This window comes from Tetranychus urticae, chromosome 1, assembly GCF_039701765.1.
Source record: "Tetranychus urticae isolate SD_2017Ah chromosome 1, NJAU_TeUrti_SD_1.0, whole genome shotgun sequence".
Lineage (NCBI taxonomy): Eukaryota > Metazoa > Arthropoda > Arachnida > Trombidiformes > Tetranychidae > Tetranychus > Tetranychus urticae.
The window spans coordinates 28121592-28135796 of NC_142958.1; the positions used below are offsets into that span (position 1 = coordinate 28121592).

General features: G+C 34.3%; 6 protein-coding genes across 9 annotated transcripts; all 6 read left to right on the forward strand.

The window, feature by feature from the left end:
* The first annotated feature begins 1402 nt into the window (after positions 1–1402).
* Positions 1403–2610, forward strand: LOC112538486 (ran GTPase-activating protein 1-like). 2 transcript variants are annotated; one of them, XM_025162421.2, is made up of 2 exons: positions 1403–2045; positions 2113–2610. In XM_025162421.2, exons 1-2 carry the CDS (start codon positions 1577–1579, stop codon positions 2136–2138), a joined length of 495 nt encoding a protein of 164 aa, XP_025018189.1. In that variant the 5' UTR covers positions 1403–1576; the 3' UTR covers positions 2139–2610. The 2 variants fall into 2 exon arrangements, with proteins under 2 accessions (XP_025018189.1, XP_025018188.1); XM_025162420.2 differs by having other exon boundaries at positions 1411–2045; positions 2222–2610.
* Positions 2591–3589, forward strand: LOC107369915 (chymotrypsinogen B-like). Its single transcript, XM_025162419.2, has 2 exons — positions 2591–3112; positions 3185–3589. Exons 1-2 carry the CDS (start codon positions 2596–2598, stop codon positions 3511–3513), a joined length of 846 nt encoding a protein of 281 aa, XP_025018187.2. The 5' UTR covers positions 2591–2595; the 3' UTR covers positions 3514–3589.
* Positions 3590–4039: 450 nt separating this feature from the next.
* LOC107369914 (venom protease-like) lies at positions 4040–5029 on the forward strand. 3 transcript variants are annotated; one of them, XM_089270164.1, is made up of 2 exons: positions 4040–4563; positions 4630–5029. In XM_089270164.1, exons 1-2 carry the CDS (start codon positions 4040–4042, stop codon positions 4694–4696), a joined length of 591 nt encoding a protein of 196 aa, XP_089126290.1. In that variant the 3' UTR covers positions 4697–5029. The 3 variants fall into 3 exon arrangements, with proteins under 3 accessions (XP_089126290.1, XP_015793369.2, XP_089126289.1); XM_015937883.3 differs by having other exon boundaries at positions 4040–4559; XM_089270163.1 differs by having other exon boundaries at positions 4040–4559; positions 4636–5029.
* A 1689-nt stretch (positions 5030–6718) lies between these two features.
* On the forward strand, positions 6719–8024 carry LOC149094881 (serine proteinase stubble-like). The gene is made up of 2 exons (XM_089266778.1): positions 6719–7516; positions 7587–8024. Exons 1-2 carry the CDS (start codon positions 7003–7005, stop codon positions 7904–7906), a joined length of 834 nt encoding a protein of 277 aa, XP_089122904.1. The 5' UTR covers positions 6719–7002; the 3' UTR covers positions 7907–8024.
* A 1600-nt stretch (positions 8025–9624) lies between these two features.
* LOC149094882 (chymotrypsinogen B-like) lies at positions 9625–11223 on the forward strand. The gene is made up of 2 exons (XM_089270165.1): positions 9625–10575; positions 10648–11223. Exons 1-2 carry the CDS (start codon positions 10071–10073, stop codon positions 10980–10982), a joined length of 840 nt encoding a protein of 279 aa, XP_089126291.1. The 5' UTR covers positions 9625–10070; the 3' UTR covers positions 10983–11223.
* Positions 11224–12463: 1240 nt separating this feature from the next.
* Positions 12464–13925, forward strand: LOC107369806 (chymotrypsinogen B-like). Its single transcript, XM_015937781.3, has 2 exons — positions 12464–13205; positions 13273–13925. Exons 1-2 carry the CDS (start codon positions 12665–12667, stop codon positions 13599–13601), a joined length of 870 nt encoding a protein of 289 aa, XP_015793267.1. The 5' UTR covers positions 12464–12664; the 3' UTR covers positions 13602–13925.
* Positions 13926–14205: the final 280 nt, after the last annotated feature.

Genomic DNA, 14205 nt, shown 5'->3' on the forward strand with positions numbered 1-14205 from the left:
CCCATTGAATTTGCCTTTCATTTGCCTTCCATTTTTAAACCTTTTTTGCATAACAAGTAATTGAGTTGTATTAAGTGAGAGATAAAAAAATGTTGGTTAATTGGATTTCAATTGAATCAGTCCTTCTCATCAAGGAATTAACAATCATATTGTGATTGAAGGTTTCATTGGGATTAATAACAAACCATCAATTACTGGTTAACCCAATTCTTTTCATATTTAAAAGTCTCGTTTGAAAAAAGGAGTGAAATGGGTTAAGATTTGTTTGTTAATAAGCTTCTGTCTTGATGTTGAGCTCTTATTTTGCAGTTTAATAACAATATTATGTTATACAATGTTATGCTTTTTTAAGTGAATTACATAGTAAATTTGGTTAATCGTTAATGAGCTGGTTACCGTAATAGTCGTTATAATTATTGTAGTATTGAAAACCAGCTAATGATTATGGACAACATTTGCTGCCTTTTTAACCGAAACACTAGAGTCTTTGTATTTCTGCCGATCATTTTATCATAAAAGTTCTTACTTTTTTCAAAACATAAATGTCATTAATAAATCATCGATTAGATTTGACTCATTTGCGATATTTAATTGATACAACAATGCGAAGGTTTGATATGGGAAGCGCCTTTCAATTTGCTTTGAATGAATCAAAGGGAAAACATTAAAAACTTGTAACTTTCATTATGAGATAAGTTAATCAAATGTTGATTCACAAGTTAATACTTGTAACAATTAATTGGCCAACTTGCTTCACACGATTAGTTGATCAACTCGAAATTGTTGTACAACTCGATGAGATGGCAAAGCAAAAACTGGTCACATAAGAGTTTTGTATTGAAAAGGAAATCTTTTCATAATTTTAACCACAAATGATGAATGGAAAGTCAAGTCTTTTTTCACGGTAACAACAATCGACAAAAACATTGAATCTGTTAATAACTATACAGAGCAGAGTATAACTGCTAGAAACTGATTCAACTAACCCCACTTTCCCACCCACCATAGCATTTACCTTCACTTTTGCTGTTGTATTCAAATAAACAAATAAATGCTATTTCAGTTGAAACCAAACGTAATAGAAAGGGTTAAAAACGGTTACAACTAACCGGTTACTCGGTCTAAAAACGAAGTAACCGGTTACTCCTCCCACTAAGCAAATCATCGGTTACCAGTAACCGTCTCAGCTCTACAGGTACAGTGATCTCTCCCTTAAGTTCACTTCAAACGGCAGTAGTTACTAGGCAACTTAAGGCTAGAGAAAGAGACCTTCTTCTCTGTCTCTTTCTATTTCTCTTTCTTTTTCAAATATGAGAGAGTGAACTTAAGAGAGAGACTACTGTAATGACTAACAAGTTTTGTAAGTTTTTGTAATGGGATACTCTCTTGCGATAGTATCGATTTGCACAACAGACTATTTTTCATGTATCGATGTATTTAACTGTTTACCTCTTTTAGGCGCATTTTTACATCAAATATTTTTAGTTTCATTTCATTCTATTATTTTTCATTGTTTCATTCATTTTGAAAGATTGGTGATTTTTTTATCAAGTTATCCTGCTGCCTCCGACCATGAATGACTCAGATGACAATATTGCTTTGCGAGGAAACAATTGAAAGTGAACCAGAGAGTCAAGTTTCCTTTGCCGGTGCCACACTTCATTTAAATAGTCATCAGGATGCAATTCCCATTATCACCGCTATTCAGGATTGCCCTAATCTTAAATCTTTCAATTTGGAAGGAAACACTCTGGGTGTCGAAGCTGCGGAAGCTATTTCTGATGCTTTAGCATCTAAGCATAGCCTTACTCATGCCATATTGAAGGATATTTTTACCGGCCGATTGAAAGACGAGGTACCACCAGCAGTTAGATCATTGATGAAAGGTATTCTCTCTTCTTCTGCTCGTTTGGTTGAACTAGACCTCAGTGACAATGCGTTTGGACCTATTGGTATGGAAGCCTTGGCTCCTTTTTTGGAGAGTGATTCATGCGAAGATTTGAAAATACTGCGTCTAAATAATAATGGTGCAAGAATCAAGTTAAGTAAGTGTCAGTATTTTTGACTCTTTTTTAGTATTTCACACTCGTTTGCTTTTTCGCTTTTCAACAGTTTTGACAACTTACGTTCACTTCTAGTTTACCAGATAATGTTTTAAAAGAGTCTGATTTGTTAATCAAAAGATTAATTGAGAAAAGACCTTCTTATGAATTCTTATTAGGGTCTTCTTATGCATCAGCTCAAACTTTATTATCTCACTTGGGTTTGATCAAGAGTGAAGAAGGATACCACGAAAAAACCCGAGACTTAAGAGGTCCATTGATTGCGTTGACTAATTGTCGTGGTTATTTGAAAAAATTTCAAGTCGATGCTTTACTATCTTCTCTTGGACGAATTCTTATTGCTACAGATGCAGCACGGACACTTAAACGGGTTTAATTCCTAGTAAAAATTTATTCCTGAAAGGATTAATAATATGAATTGTTTTTAAACCGTTTATGACTCTCCAAGAAGTTTAAAGTGCTCGGTATTTAAAGACAATACAAGAGTCGTTTTGTCATTTCTCATTCTCATCTTCATCTCGTCTAACTTAAAATGATTTTATTTGTATCTTTTTTGTTGCTTACATTACCCATCATTTCAAATGGACTGCAGTTGTCTCATGAAAAGTCAAACTCGACTTTTTACGATCGAATCCGATCTAATGACAATGAATTGATTGATCAAGTCTGCGGTCGTGATACTAACCCAGGAAAAGTGCCATTCTACGCTTCAATAGGAGTGGATGATCCAACCGGCCATTACACAATGTGTGGTGGTGTTTTGATTGCAGACAGATGGGTCTTGACTGAGGCTTATTGTATATCAACTATTTGGGGACCCATGCGAGTTATTTTAGGTGACGAATGGAACAACAAAACAATTGGAGTGCATGACATTTACTCCCATCCGGATTTCAGACCTGGAAAACTTATGAACAATATCGTCCTGGTATTATTGAAAGAACCAGTTCAGTTCAGTAGGAGTATCCAACCAATTTGTTTGCCAGAGCCTGTAGAAGATGAAACTTTTCATGGTCGCTATGGGACAGTTGCTGGCCGGGAAAAACTAAGTGAGTTATTCATTCCTTTAAGTTTATAACAATAACAATAATTAATAATAATTTGTTACTTTATTCTTTAAGATATGACCGAGGGAAAACCTAAACCTTTAAATGTGCATATAACCAGTTTGCCTATCGACAGATCTGATGGTTGTGATATTGGAGTTTTTGAAAAAGTTTTTGGAAAAAATATCACTGATTCCTTTTTCTGTGCTGGTTACCCGAAAAGACGAAAAGATGCATGTTTTCTTGATCGTGGCGATCCGTTCATGGTCAAAGTTCGAAAACATTGGGTAATTGCTGGAATCACATTGATTAATAGGAGCTGTAAGAGGCTTCATGCACTGGATATTTACGTTAGAGTTGATTTTTACTTGGACTGGATTAAAAGAACAATAGAACCAAAATAATAGTTCAAATGTATTCCGAAAAGATTTAAATGTTCACCTGTTATCTTCGACGCATTAAATGTAATTTCCAAAATAAGTTTGGGTCTCCCGTCTTAATATGCAATCAAAAGCTTTTTTTTGGAGAGTGGTACACAAAAATATTAATTGAGAAAGGGTCTTCTTATGCATCAGCTCAAGCTTTATTACACTTGGGTTTGATCAAGAGTGAAGAAGGATACCACGAAAAAACCCGAGACTTAAGAGGTCCATTGATTGCGTTAACTAATTGTCGTGGTTATTTGAAAAAAGTTCAGGTCGATGCTTTACAATTTTCTCTTGGACGAATTCCTATTGCTACAGATGCAGCAGGGACACTTAAACGGGTTTAATTTCCAGTAAAAATTTATTCCTGAAAGGATTAATAATATGAATTGTTTTTAAACCGTTTATAACTTTTCAAGAAGATTAAAGTTCTTGCTATTTAAAGGCAAAACAAGAAAAGTCGTTTTGTCAGTTCTCATCTTCATCTTTCTCTCGTAAACTTAAAATGATTTTATTTGTATCTTTTTTGTTGCTTACATTACTCATCATTTCAAATGGACTCCAGTTGTCTCATGAAAAGTCAAACTCGACTTTTTACGATCGAATCCGATCTAATGACAATGAATTTACTGATCAAGTCTGCGGTCGTGATACTAACCCAGGAAAAGTGCCATTCTACGCTTCAATAGAATATGATGATCCAACCGTGCCTTACACAATGTGTAGTGGTGTTTTGATTGCAGATCGATGGGTCTTGACTGACGGTTATTGTATATCATTTATTTTTGGACCCATACGAGTTGTTCTAGGTGACAAATGGAACAACAAAACAATTGGAGTGAAAGACATTTACTTCCATCCGGATTGCAGTTTTCGGACAGGAGAAAATAGTATGGCCCTTCTATTATTGAAAGAACCAGTTCAGTTCAGCCGGAATATCCAACCAATTTGTTTACCAGAGCCTGGAGAAGATGCAACTTTTCATGGTCGCTATGGGAAAGTTGCTGGTTACGAAAAACTAACATGTAAGTGAGTTATTCATTCCTTTACTTTAGCAATGAAAATAATTAATAATTTGTTACTTTATTCTTAAAGTTATAGACGAGGAGAAACCTACATTTACAAATATGCATATAACCACGTTGCCCATCGACAGATCTGATGATTGTGATAAATTTTTCAAAAAAGTCATGTACAAAAATATCACTGATTCCTTTTTTTGTGCTGGTTACCCGAAAAGACGAAAAGATGCATGTTTTCCTGATCGTGGCGATCCGTTCATGGTCAAAGTTCGAAAACATTGGGTAATTGCTGGGCTCACCTTGGTTAACGATTACTGTAAGAGGCCTCATGCACTCGATATTTACGTTAGAGTCGAATTGCACTTGGACTGGATTAAAAGAACAATAGAAAAATATAATAGTTGAAATGTATTCCGAAAAGAATTAAATGTTCACCTGTTGTCTTTGTCGCATTAAATGTAATTTCCAAAATATGTTTGAGTCTCCCGTATTAATATGCAATCAAAAACTCTTTTTTTGGAGCTAGATCTACATGAATTGGAAATTCTTTGAATCGGTTGTTCATCTTTTTGATGGAGAGAAGCATCATCAATATGGTATTTCATTTTCATCTTCATACTCTTCTTCAAAACTATTTCCATCATTACCAATATAATTTGAATCAATCAAAGGATCATTCATCCGAAGTGATACAAATATGACTTTCAGAAACAAGAAAAGTTGTTTTGTCAGTTCTCATCTTCATCTCCATCTTCATTTCGTCTAACATAAAATTACTTGCTTAATTACTTTCTTGCTTACATTACCCAACATTTCAAATGGACTCCAGTAGTCTCATGAAAAGTCACAATCGACTTTGCAATCTTATGAAAATCAATTGACTGATCTGGTCTGTGGTCGCGACAAGTGCCATTTTACGCTTCAATAGAAGTGAATAGTCGTAAATTTCATTTCAAAAAGTGTAGTGGTGTTTTAATTGCAAATAGATGGGTTTTGACTGCGGCTCATTGTACAGTCACTGTTTTTGGGTCCATACAAGTTGTTTTAGGTGACGAATGGAACAAAAAAAACAATTAAAGTTGCAAAAAAGTTACATCCATTCGGATTTTGATCGTCTAACACTCAAAAACGATATTGGTTCCAGTTCAGTTCACAAAGAACCAGTTCAGTTCAGTAGGAATATCCAACCAATTTGTTTACCAGAGCCTGGAGAAGATGAAACTTTTTATGGCCACAATGGAACACTGGTTATCTGGGGTAAACTAAGTGAGTTATTTGTTGTTTTACTTTATTAATACCAATAATTATTTGTTTCTTCATTCTTAAAGATCAAACAGAGAGAAAATTACCAAAAAATATTGCAATAACCAGTTTTTCGATCATTAGACATGATGATTGTGAAGAATCCTACGCAAAATTTGGGCTCGAGAAATCAAGTTTAACTGAGTCGTTTATATGTGCTGGTTACCCGAGAGATGGGAAAGATGTATGTTTTTCTGGGCCTAGCAATCCGTTGATGGTCAACGTTGAAAAACATTGGATACTTGCTGGAATTTCAATGGATATCATAGACTGTGAGAAGCCATTTTCACCCCACATTTATCTTTACTAGGATGTAGGATTTTACTTGAACTGGATTAAAAGAACAGTTTACTAGCTATTATAAATTTACCTTTGATCTTGCTGAAATTAAATAAAGAGTGTATCCGTTGAAATGTATTTGTCACGATTTAAATTTTCACCTTTTTTATCCGATAGCTATTAAGTCTCAATAATAATGGTTTAAGAATTGGCTGAGGGGAAATTTCGAGACAAGCTTTGATTAATTTAAAGAAATTTCAGTCTGTCTCGAGAGATGAACAAGTTGTTGCTCTATTAGTTAACGTACTTGGCGACTCCTTGAAAAACTTGTCTAACATGAAATCTGAGTTGCAATGTTTTGGTTAAAATAATTTTTCATATATTCTTAACAAATTGAAGGATAAAATAACTTTCAATCCCGATTTCAATCAAAAGACACTCGAGAACGATAGCACTCTGTTATTATTGAACTCTACTGGTTCAGTAGAGTTCAATAATATATTCAACCCATTTTTCAGAGCCCGAAAAAGTCAAACTTTGGCTTAGTTTATGCTCATGACCTCACCAAGTGCACCTAAGACGGTCATTATGACTCATATTTTCATTCACATATTATTATTCTTCTTTTTCAAAATCATTCCCAGCATTATCACTATGATTTGAATCAATTAAAGGACCAATCATCCAAAATGATATTTATGAAATCGTATGAAATTGTTCAAATAAAAATCAAAGGATTAATGTAAGATTTTTTTAAACTGTTTAAGTCCAGCCAAGTAGATTAAAATCCTTTGCTATTTAAAGACAAACCAAATCTTCTCGTTTTGTCAGTTGCCATCTAGATCTATCTTCCGTCAAGATCAGAATGACTTTATTTATAGTTTTTTTGTTTGTTACCTTTTCAATCATTTCAAATGGAGTTCAGTTGTCAAAGTCACAGACGACTAATAACTGTGGAGTTCGTCCTATTGAAAATGAATTGTTTGTTCGTATTTTCGGTATTAGCAATACTACCCCAGGACAAGTGCCATTCTACGTTTCGATAGAAGAAGTTAATCCAATCTTTTGTCAAGAAACGTGTGGTGGTGTTTTGATTGCAAACCGATGGGTATTGACTACAGGCTATTGTTTAGCCAGTTTTTCTGGACCCTTGCAAGTTGTTTTAGGTGACCAATGGAATAACAAAACAATTAAAGTTGAAAAAAGTTACGTCCATCCAGATTTTAAGCTTGAAACACACTTAGAAGTTACCGCCCTTCTATTATTGAAAGAACCAGTTCAATACAGTAGATATATTCAACCAATTTGTTTACCAGAGCCTGGACAAGATGAAACTTTTTATGGTATTAACGGGACATTGGCTGGTTGGGGAAGACTAAGTGAGTCAATTTATTCCTTTTCAATTCTTTTTCATACTAATTAATAATTATTCATTCCTTTATCTTAAAGGTCCAAGAGAGAAAAAATTACCTGAAGATATGCAAATAACCACTCCGCCCATCATAAGACATGATGATTGTCAAAGAAGTTTCACAAAAGCTGGATACAACAAAAAAGTCACCGAGTCCTTTTTGTGTGCTGGTTACCCGAAAGGAAAAGCATTTGCATGTTCTCCTAATCCTGGCGATCCGTTGATGGTCAAAGTTGGAAAACATTGGGTACTTGCTGGAATCGGATTGAATAACATAAGCTGTACGAAGCTTGATTTACCTGATATTTACATCAGAGTTGGATTTTTCTTGGAATGGATTTTAAAGACAATTTATTAGTCATTTTAGTTTATAGTTTTTTATCTGGATAAATTGAATGAAGAAATAATTAGTTGCAGAGTATTTTGAAAAGATTGAAACCAAATGTTCACCTTTTTCTTTCATACAATAGATATAATAATGAAGTTAAAGTCTTCCGTCTCCTAATTGTCCACTTTTATCATCTAATTCTAATGATTTCCTCCATAACTCGTCTCTTCTTTTTTTTCTTGATTCTAAATTGAAATGAGCAGTGAAATAATTTAGTCAATATCAACCAGAGACGTACTTCTGTTTTGTCTATTGGTCAAATAACTTGGAGTTTACTTCCAAGAATATCTCCAAAACAAGTGCAATGATCGTCTGGCTCCGATGTTCCGGAGATATTTTATACAATGGTTATGGTCAATAATTGTCGCCGTTTTAACCGAAACGCCAGAGTCTTTGTATATCTGCCGATCATTTTATTATATGTAACATTCAAAAATTAAGTGTTTAAATTGAGAAAGAGAAGTGGTCAAAATTATTCTCCTCTTTTTTTATTCCGTCTATTGGACGTAATACTTATCTAATTATTAGTTTAACTAAATTTTATTTAATTCAATGGAAATGCTGTCCGCTAAATGATTATTATTATTAAATGTTATGAAATGGCCCTAAAATGTTACATTTAAAATTCTTTCCTACTTTTTCAATACATAAATGTCACTAATAAATCATCAATTAGATTTGACTCATTTGCGATATTTAATTGATACAACAATGCGAAGGTTTGATATGGGAAGCGCCTTTCATTTACTTTGAATGAATCAAAGGGAAAACATTAAAAACTTGTAACTTTCATTATGAGACAAGTTAATCAAATGTTGATTCACAAGTTAATACTTGTAACAATTAATTGACCAACTTGCTTCACACGATTAGTTGATCAACTCGAAATTGTTGTACAACTCGATGAGATGGCAAAGCAAAAACTGGTCACATAAGAGTTTTGTATTGAAAAGGAAATCTTTTCATAATTTTAACCACAAATGATGAATGCAAAGCAAAGAGTAATACTCTCTAGTATTACTCTTGTTGTTTTACTCTTAAGTTTTGTATTGAAAATGAAATCCGGAAGGCACAGGTCTAAGGACAATATTTTTATATTAGTGACTTTCAAAATGTTCTGATTTCGCCACATCCTGGCTGAATGATTGCACGAACAATTCATTAAGATATTACTTTCAATTGAAAATCATTAAAGTGTGTAAAGGTTTTTCAACAATTTAGTGAACAGAAGATGCATCATTTTTTCTTTTTTTGTATTTCTTGATCAGGTTGTGCTTATACTTGATCAATCTTTCAATTTCAACTGAAGAAGTGGGTGTTGAAGCTGCTGAAGCTATTTCTGATGCTTTAGCATCTAAGCATAGCCTTACTCATGCCATATTGAAGGATATTTTTACCGGCCGATTGAAAGACGAGGTACCACCAGCAGTTAGATCATTGATGAAAGGTATTCTCTCTTCTTCTGCTCGTTTGGTTGAACTAGACCTCAGTGACAATGCGTTTGGACCTATTGGTATGGAAACCTTGGCTCCTTTTTTGGAGAGTGATTCATGCGAAGATTTGAAAATATTGCGTCTCAATAATAATGGTGCAAGAATCAAGTTAAGTAAGTGTCAGTATTTGTTACTCTTTTTTAGTATTTCACACTCGTTTGCTCTCTCGCTTCCCAACAGTTTTGAAAACTTACGTTCACTTCTAGTTTACCATAAAATGTTTTAAAAGAGTCTGATTTGCTAATCAAAAAGATTAATTGAGAAAGGACCTTCTTATGAATCAGCTCAAGCTTTATTATCTCACTTGGGTTTGATCAAGAGTGCAGAAGGATACCACGAAAAAAACACGAAACTTAAGAGGTCCATTGATTGGGTTGACTAATTGTCGTGGTTATTTGAAAAAAGTTCAAGTCGATGCTTTACTCTCTTCTCTTGGACGAATTCCTATTGCTACAGATGCAGCAGGGACACTTGAACGGGTTTAATTCCCAGTAAAAATTTATTCCTGAAAGGATTAATAATATGAATTGTTTTTAAACCGTTTATGACTCTCCAAGAAGATTAAAGTGCTCGGTATTTAAAGACCATACAAGAGTCGTTTTGTCATTTCTCATTCTCATCTTCATCTCGTCTAACTTAAAATGACTTTATTTGTATCTTTTTTGTTGCTTTCGTTACCCATCATTTCAATTGGACTCCCATTGTCTCATGAAAAGTTACAATCCAATTCCCAATATTATGACAATCAATTGATTGATCAAGTCTGTGGTCGCGATACTAACCCAGGAAAAGTGCCATTCTACGCTTCAATAGGAGTAGATGATCCGACCGGCCATTACACAATGTGTAGTGGTGTTTTGATTGCTGATCGATGGATATTGACTGAGACTTATTGTATAGCATCTATTTGGGGACCCATGCGAGTTATTTTAGGTGACGAATGGAACAACAAAACAATTGGAGTGCATGACATTTACCCCCATCCAGATTTCAGCCCTGGAAATCCTATGAACAATATCGTCCTTTTATTATTGAAAGAACCAGTTCAGTTCAGTAGGAGTATCCAACCAATTTGTTTACCAGAGCCTGGAGAAGATGAAACTTTTCATGGTCGCTATGCAACAGTTGCTGGCCGGCAAAAACTAAGTGAGTTATTCATTCCTTTACGTTTATAACGAAAACAATAATTAATAATAATTTGTTACTTTATTCTCAAAGATATGACCGAAAGAAAACCTACACCTTTAAATGTGCATATAACCAGTTTGCTTATCGACAGATCTGATGATTGTGCTATTGGAGTTTTTGAAAAAGTTTTTGGAAAAAATATCACTAATTCCTTTTTCTGTGCTGGTTACCCGAAAAGACGAAAAGATGCATGTTTTCCTGATAGTGGCGATCCGTTCATGGTCAAAGTTCGAAAACATTGGGTAATTGCTGGAATCACATTTTCTAGCATGAGCTGTAAGAGGCCTCATGCACCGGATATTTACGTTAGAGTTGAATTTTACTTGGACTGGATTAAAAGAACAATAAAACAAAATAATATTTGAAATGTATTCCGAAAAGATTTGAATGTTCACCTGTTGTCTTTAACGCATTAAATGTGATTTTCAAAATATGTTTGAGTCTCCCGTCTCAATATGCAATCGAAAGCTCTTTTTTGGAGAGTGATTTACTGGCTTAACATTAATTTTGAGTGGCAATGTTTTTGGTGAAGATAATTCATATAAAGATATGTTGTATATAGAATCTCATATATTCTTGAAAAGTTAAATGATAAAGTTACTGTGCTTTTAAACTTCGCAGACTAATCTTCAAATGGACTCCAAATGTCTCATGGGGTCAACTTCTCAGATTGTCTACTGAAGAAAGGAGGATTCTTATTCATTTTGGAAGCCATGAATAATACTGGCATACTTGAGAGGTTGAAATGACTTGACGTCAATAGTAGATCGGAGGTGAATAAGTTGTTAATCTATTAGTTAACGTATTAATATTAATATTTGGCCATTCATCAAAAAACTTTACTGACTTTTATCTGTTTTATCGTTTAACGTTTATCGTTATCGTTTTATCTGCATAGCAATGTTTTAATTGAAAATAATTGTTTATATGTTCTTGACGAGTAGATAGAGTCACTGTGATATTAGAGTAGGTATTCAATCTAAAAGTGAGGCACTTAATAAAATTTAAGTTCGCTAGACGCTTGTTCAAAATTAAATTTCTAGGAACGAAAAAAACCTCAGTCGTTACTTGACTTCAGCAAAGACTGTTACACGGTGTTTGAAAGAAATTAAGATTGGTTTTGAAAAATGATAAGCCGCCAACTTCAACACATTTGCGAATAATAAAAATCACAACTTAATTGAAGAAGCAAGTGGTTTTAATCTTACAAAAGAGATGAAATATTTAAAAATATATAAATCAAGATACATTTTATATCAAGGAGCAATGGATCAGGAAATTCAAAACCTTTTACTCTTGTCGTGTTTCATCTGATTCTGCAGTTGATCCGTCAAAGTTTGCAACTTTACCATTTGTCTGAGATCTTTGTCTAGATACTAATCGTGCTGGCTTATTCCGAAACTCTCCAAACCTACGATCAGGAACATCACGCCAGCTTCCAGGTGATCGACTATTGCTAGCGATGACAATTGGATCAACAGATTCGTCCACATGCAAATCACTAGACAAGAAAAGACTTGGTGTTGAGGTTTTGAACATTTCATCAAACTTTTGATTTGTTCGAGAAGGCAAAATCTTGCTTGAATCTGATGTAAAGAATGAACGTTCTCCTAAATTACGGTAAATTTCACCAACATTGTCACCCAAATGAAGTTTGACTTGTGGATCTGAAGAGCTTTGTGTCAAGCTAGAATAAAAAAATGGTCGCCTTTGGTCACGCTGAGGACGAAATCGGGATCTGAGTGGTTCATCTGGAGTCCAGAGTGATGGACTCGCCGGTCTACGATTCCATGTGTTCAGTGATGAATACAGTGATGAGGGTGAAGAGAATGAAAAAGGCCGTTGATTGAAAGAAGCATGGTAACTGGACGGTGTGTGATCGGGTTTAATTTCCAGTAAAAATTTATTCCTGAAAGGATTAATAATATGAATTGTTTTTAAACCGTTTATAACTTTTCAAGAAGATTAAAGTTCGTGTGTTTAAAGGCAAAACAAGAAAAGTCGTTTTGTCAGTTCTCATCTTGATCTTTCTCTCGTCAAACTTAAAATGATTTTATTTGTATCTTTTTTGTTGCTTACATTACCCATTATTTCAAATGGACTCCCATTGTCTCATGAAAAGTTACAATCGACTTTTTACGATATATTCCGATCTTATGACAATGAATCGATTAACCAAGTCTGCGGTCGCGATACTCTCCCAGACCAAGTGCCATTCTACGCTACGGTAGAAGTGATTCGTTATGAAGTTCATTCAAAATTTTTCAATATGTCCAAACATAAAAAGTGTGGTGGTGTTTTAATTTCAAATCGATGGGTCTTGACTGCGGCCCAATGCACATACAATATCTCTGGAACCATACGAGTTGTATTAGGTGACCAATTGAACAACAAAACAATTGGAGTGGAAGCAATTTACGTCCATCCGGATTTTAATCGTCGAACACTCGAAAACAATATCGCCCTTTTATTATTGGAAGATCCAGTTCAGTTCAGTAGGAGTATCCAACCAATTTGTTTACCAGAGCCTGGAGAAGATGAAACTTTTTATGGTCGCAATGGAACATTGGGTCTCGGGATGAAACTAAGTGAGTCATTTATTCCTTTACTTTATTCATACGAAACAACTAACATTTACATTCCTTTATTTTAAAGATGTATATGGGAGAAAATTACTTAACACTATGCAAATAACCACTCCGCCGATCATGAGATATGATTATTGTCAAAGATTTCCCGGAAAAGCTGCAGTCAACGAAACAATTAACCCTGAGTCCTTTTTGTGCTCTGGTTTTCCTAAAGGATATATACGATTTTATTCACGTATTTCATGGCCTGGCGATCCGTTGATGGTCAAAGTTGAAAAAAATTGGGTACTTGCTGGTATTAATACATTGCACAACGTGGACTCACTTTTTACTTGCATTAGAGTTGGATTTTACTTGGACTGGATTAAAAGAACAATAGAACAAAATAATAGTTGAAATGTATTTTGAAATGATTTAAATTTTCACCTTTTGTCTTTAGTACATTAAATATAATTTTTATTATATGTTTGAGTCTGCCGTCTTGGTATGCAATCATAAACTCATTTTTTGGAGAGTGATTCAGGAAGATTTGAAAATATAACGTCTCAATACATAATCTGATAATGGTTTCGGAACTGAAGAAATTAAATTTTAGGTTGAGCATTGAAAATCTAAAAGCTTGAAGTCTTTGTTTGTGGTCGAAACGAGTCGAGAATCCAGGGGTTTGAGAGATCGGTGCCATTTTGTCTAAGCAAGTGATCTGTCAGTATTTTGCGACTCCTGTTTAGCATTCAGCACGTGTTTGCTCACTGACTCTTTAACAGCCTGGACAAATTATGGCACATAGAAATGCCTCAAAATGTTTTGAAACTTGACTAGAATCCAAGCTTTATCAGAAGTTATCAATAAGAAACTTAAATGGCCATTGAAGGGGGACAAATCATTGGTACAGCCTTGAGAAAAAGCAAGCCAAAGCTTTAACAGGTCAACTTTGATATTAGTGTGAGCATTCAACCCAAAAATGATAAACTAATTGTTAATTTATCTTACGGAATCTTCT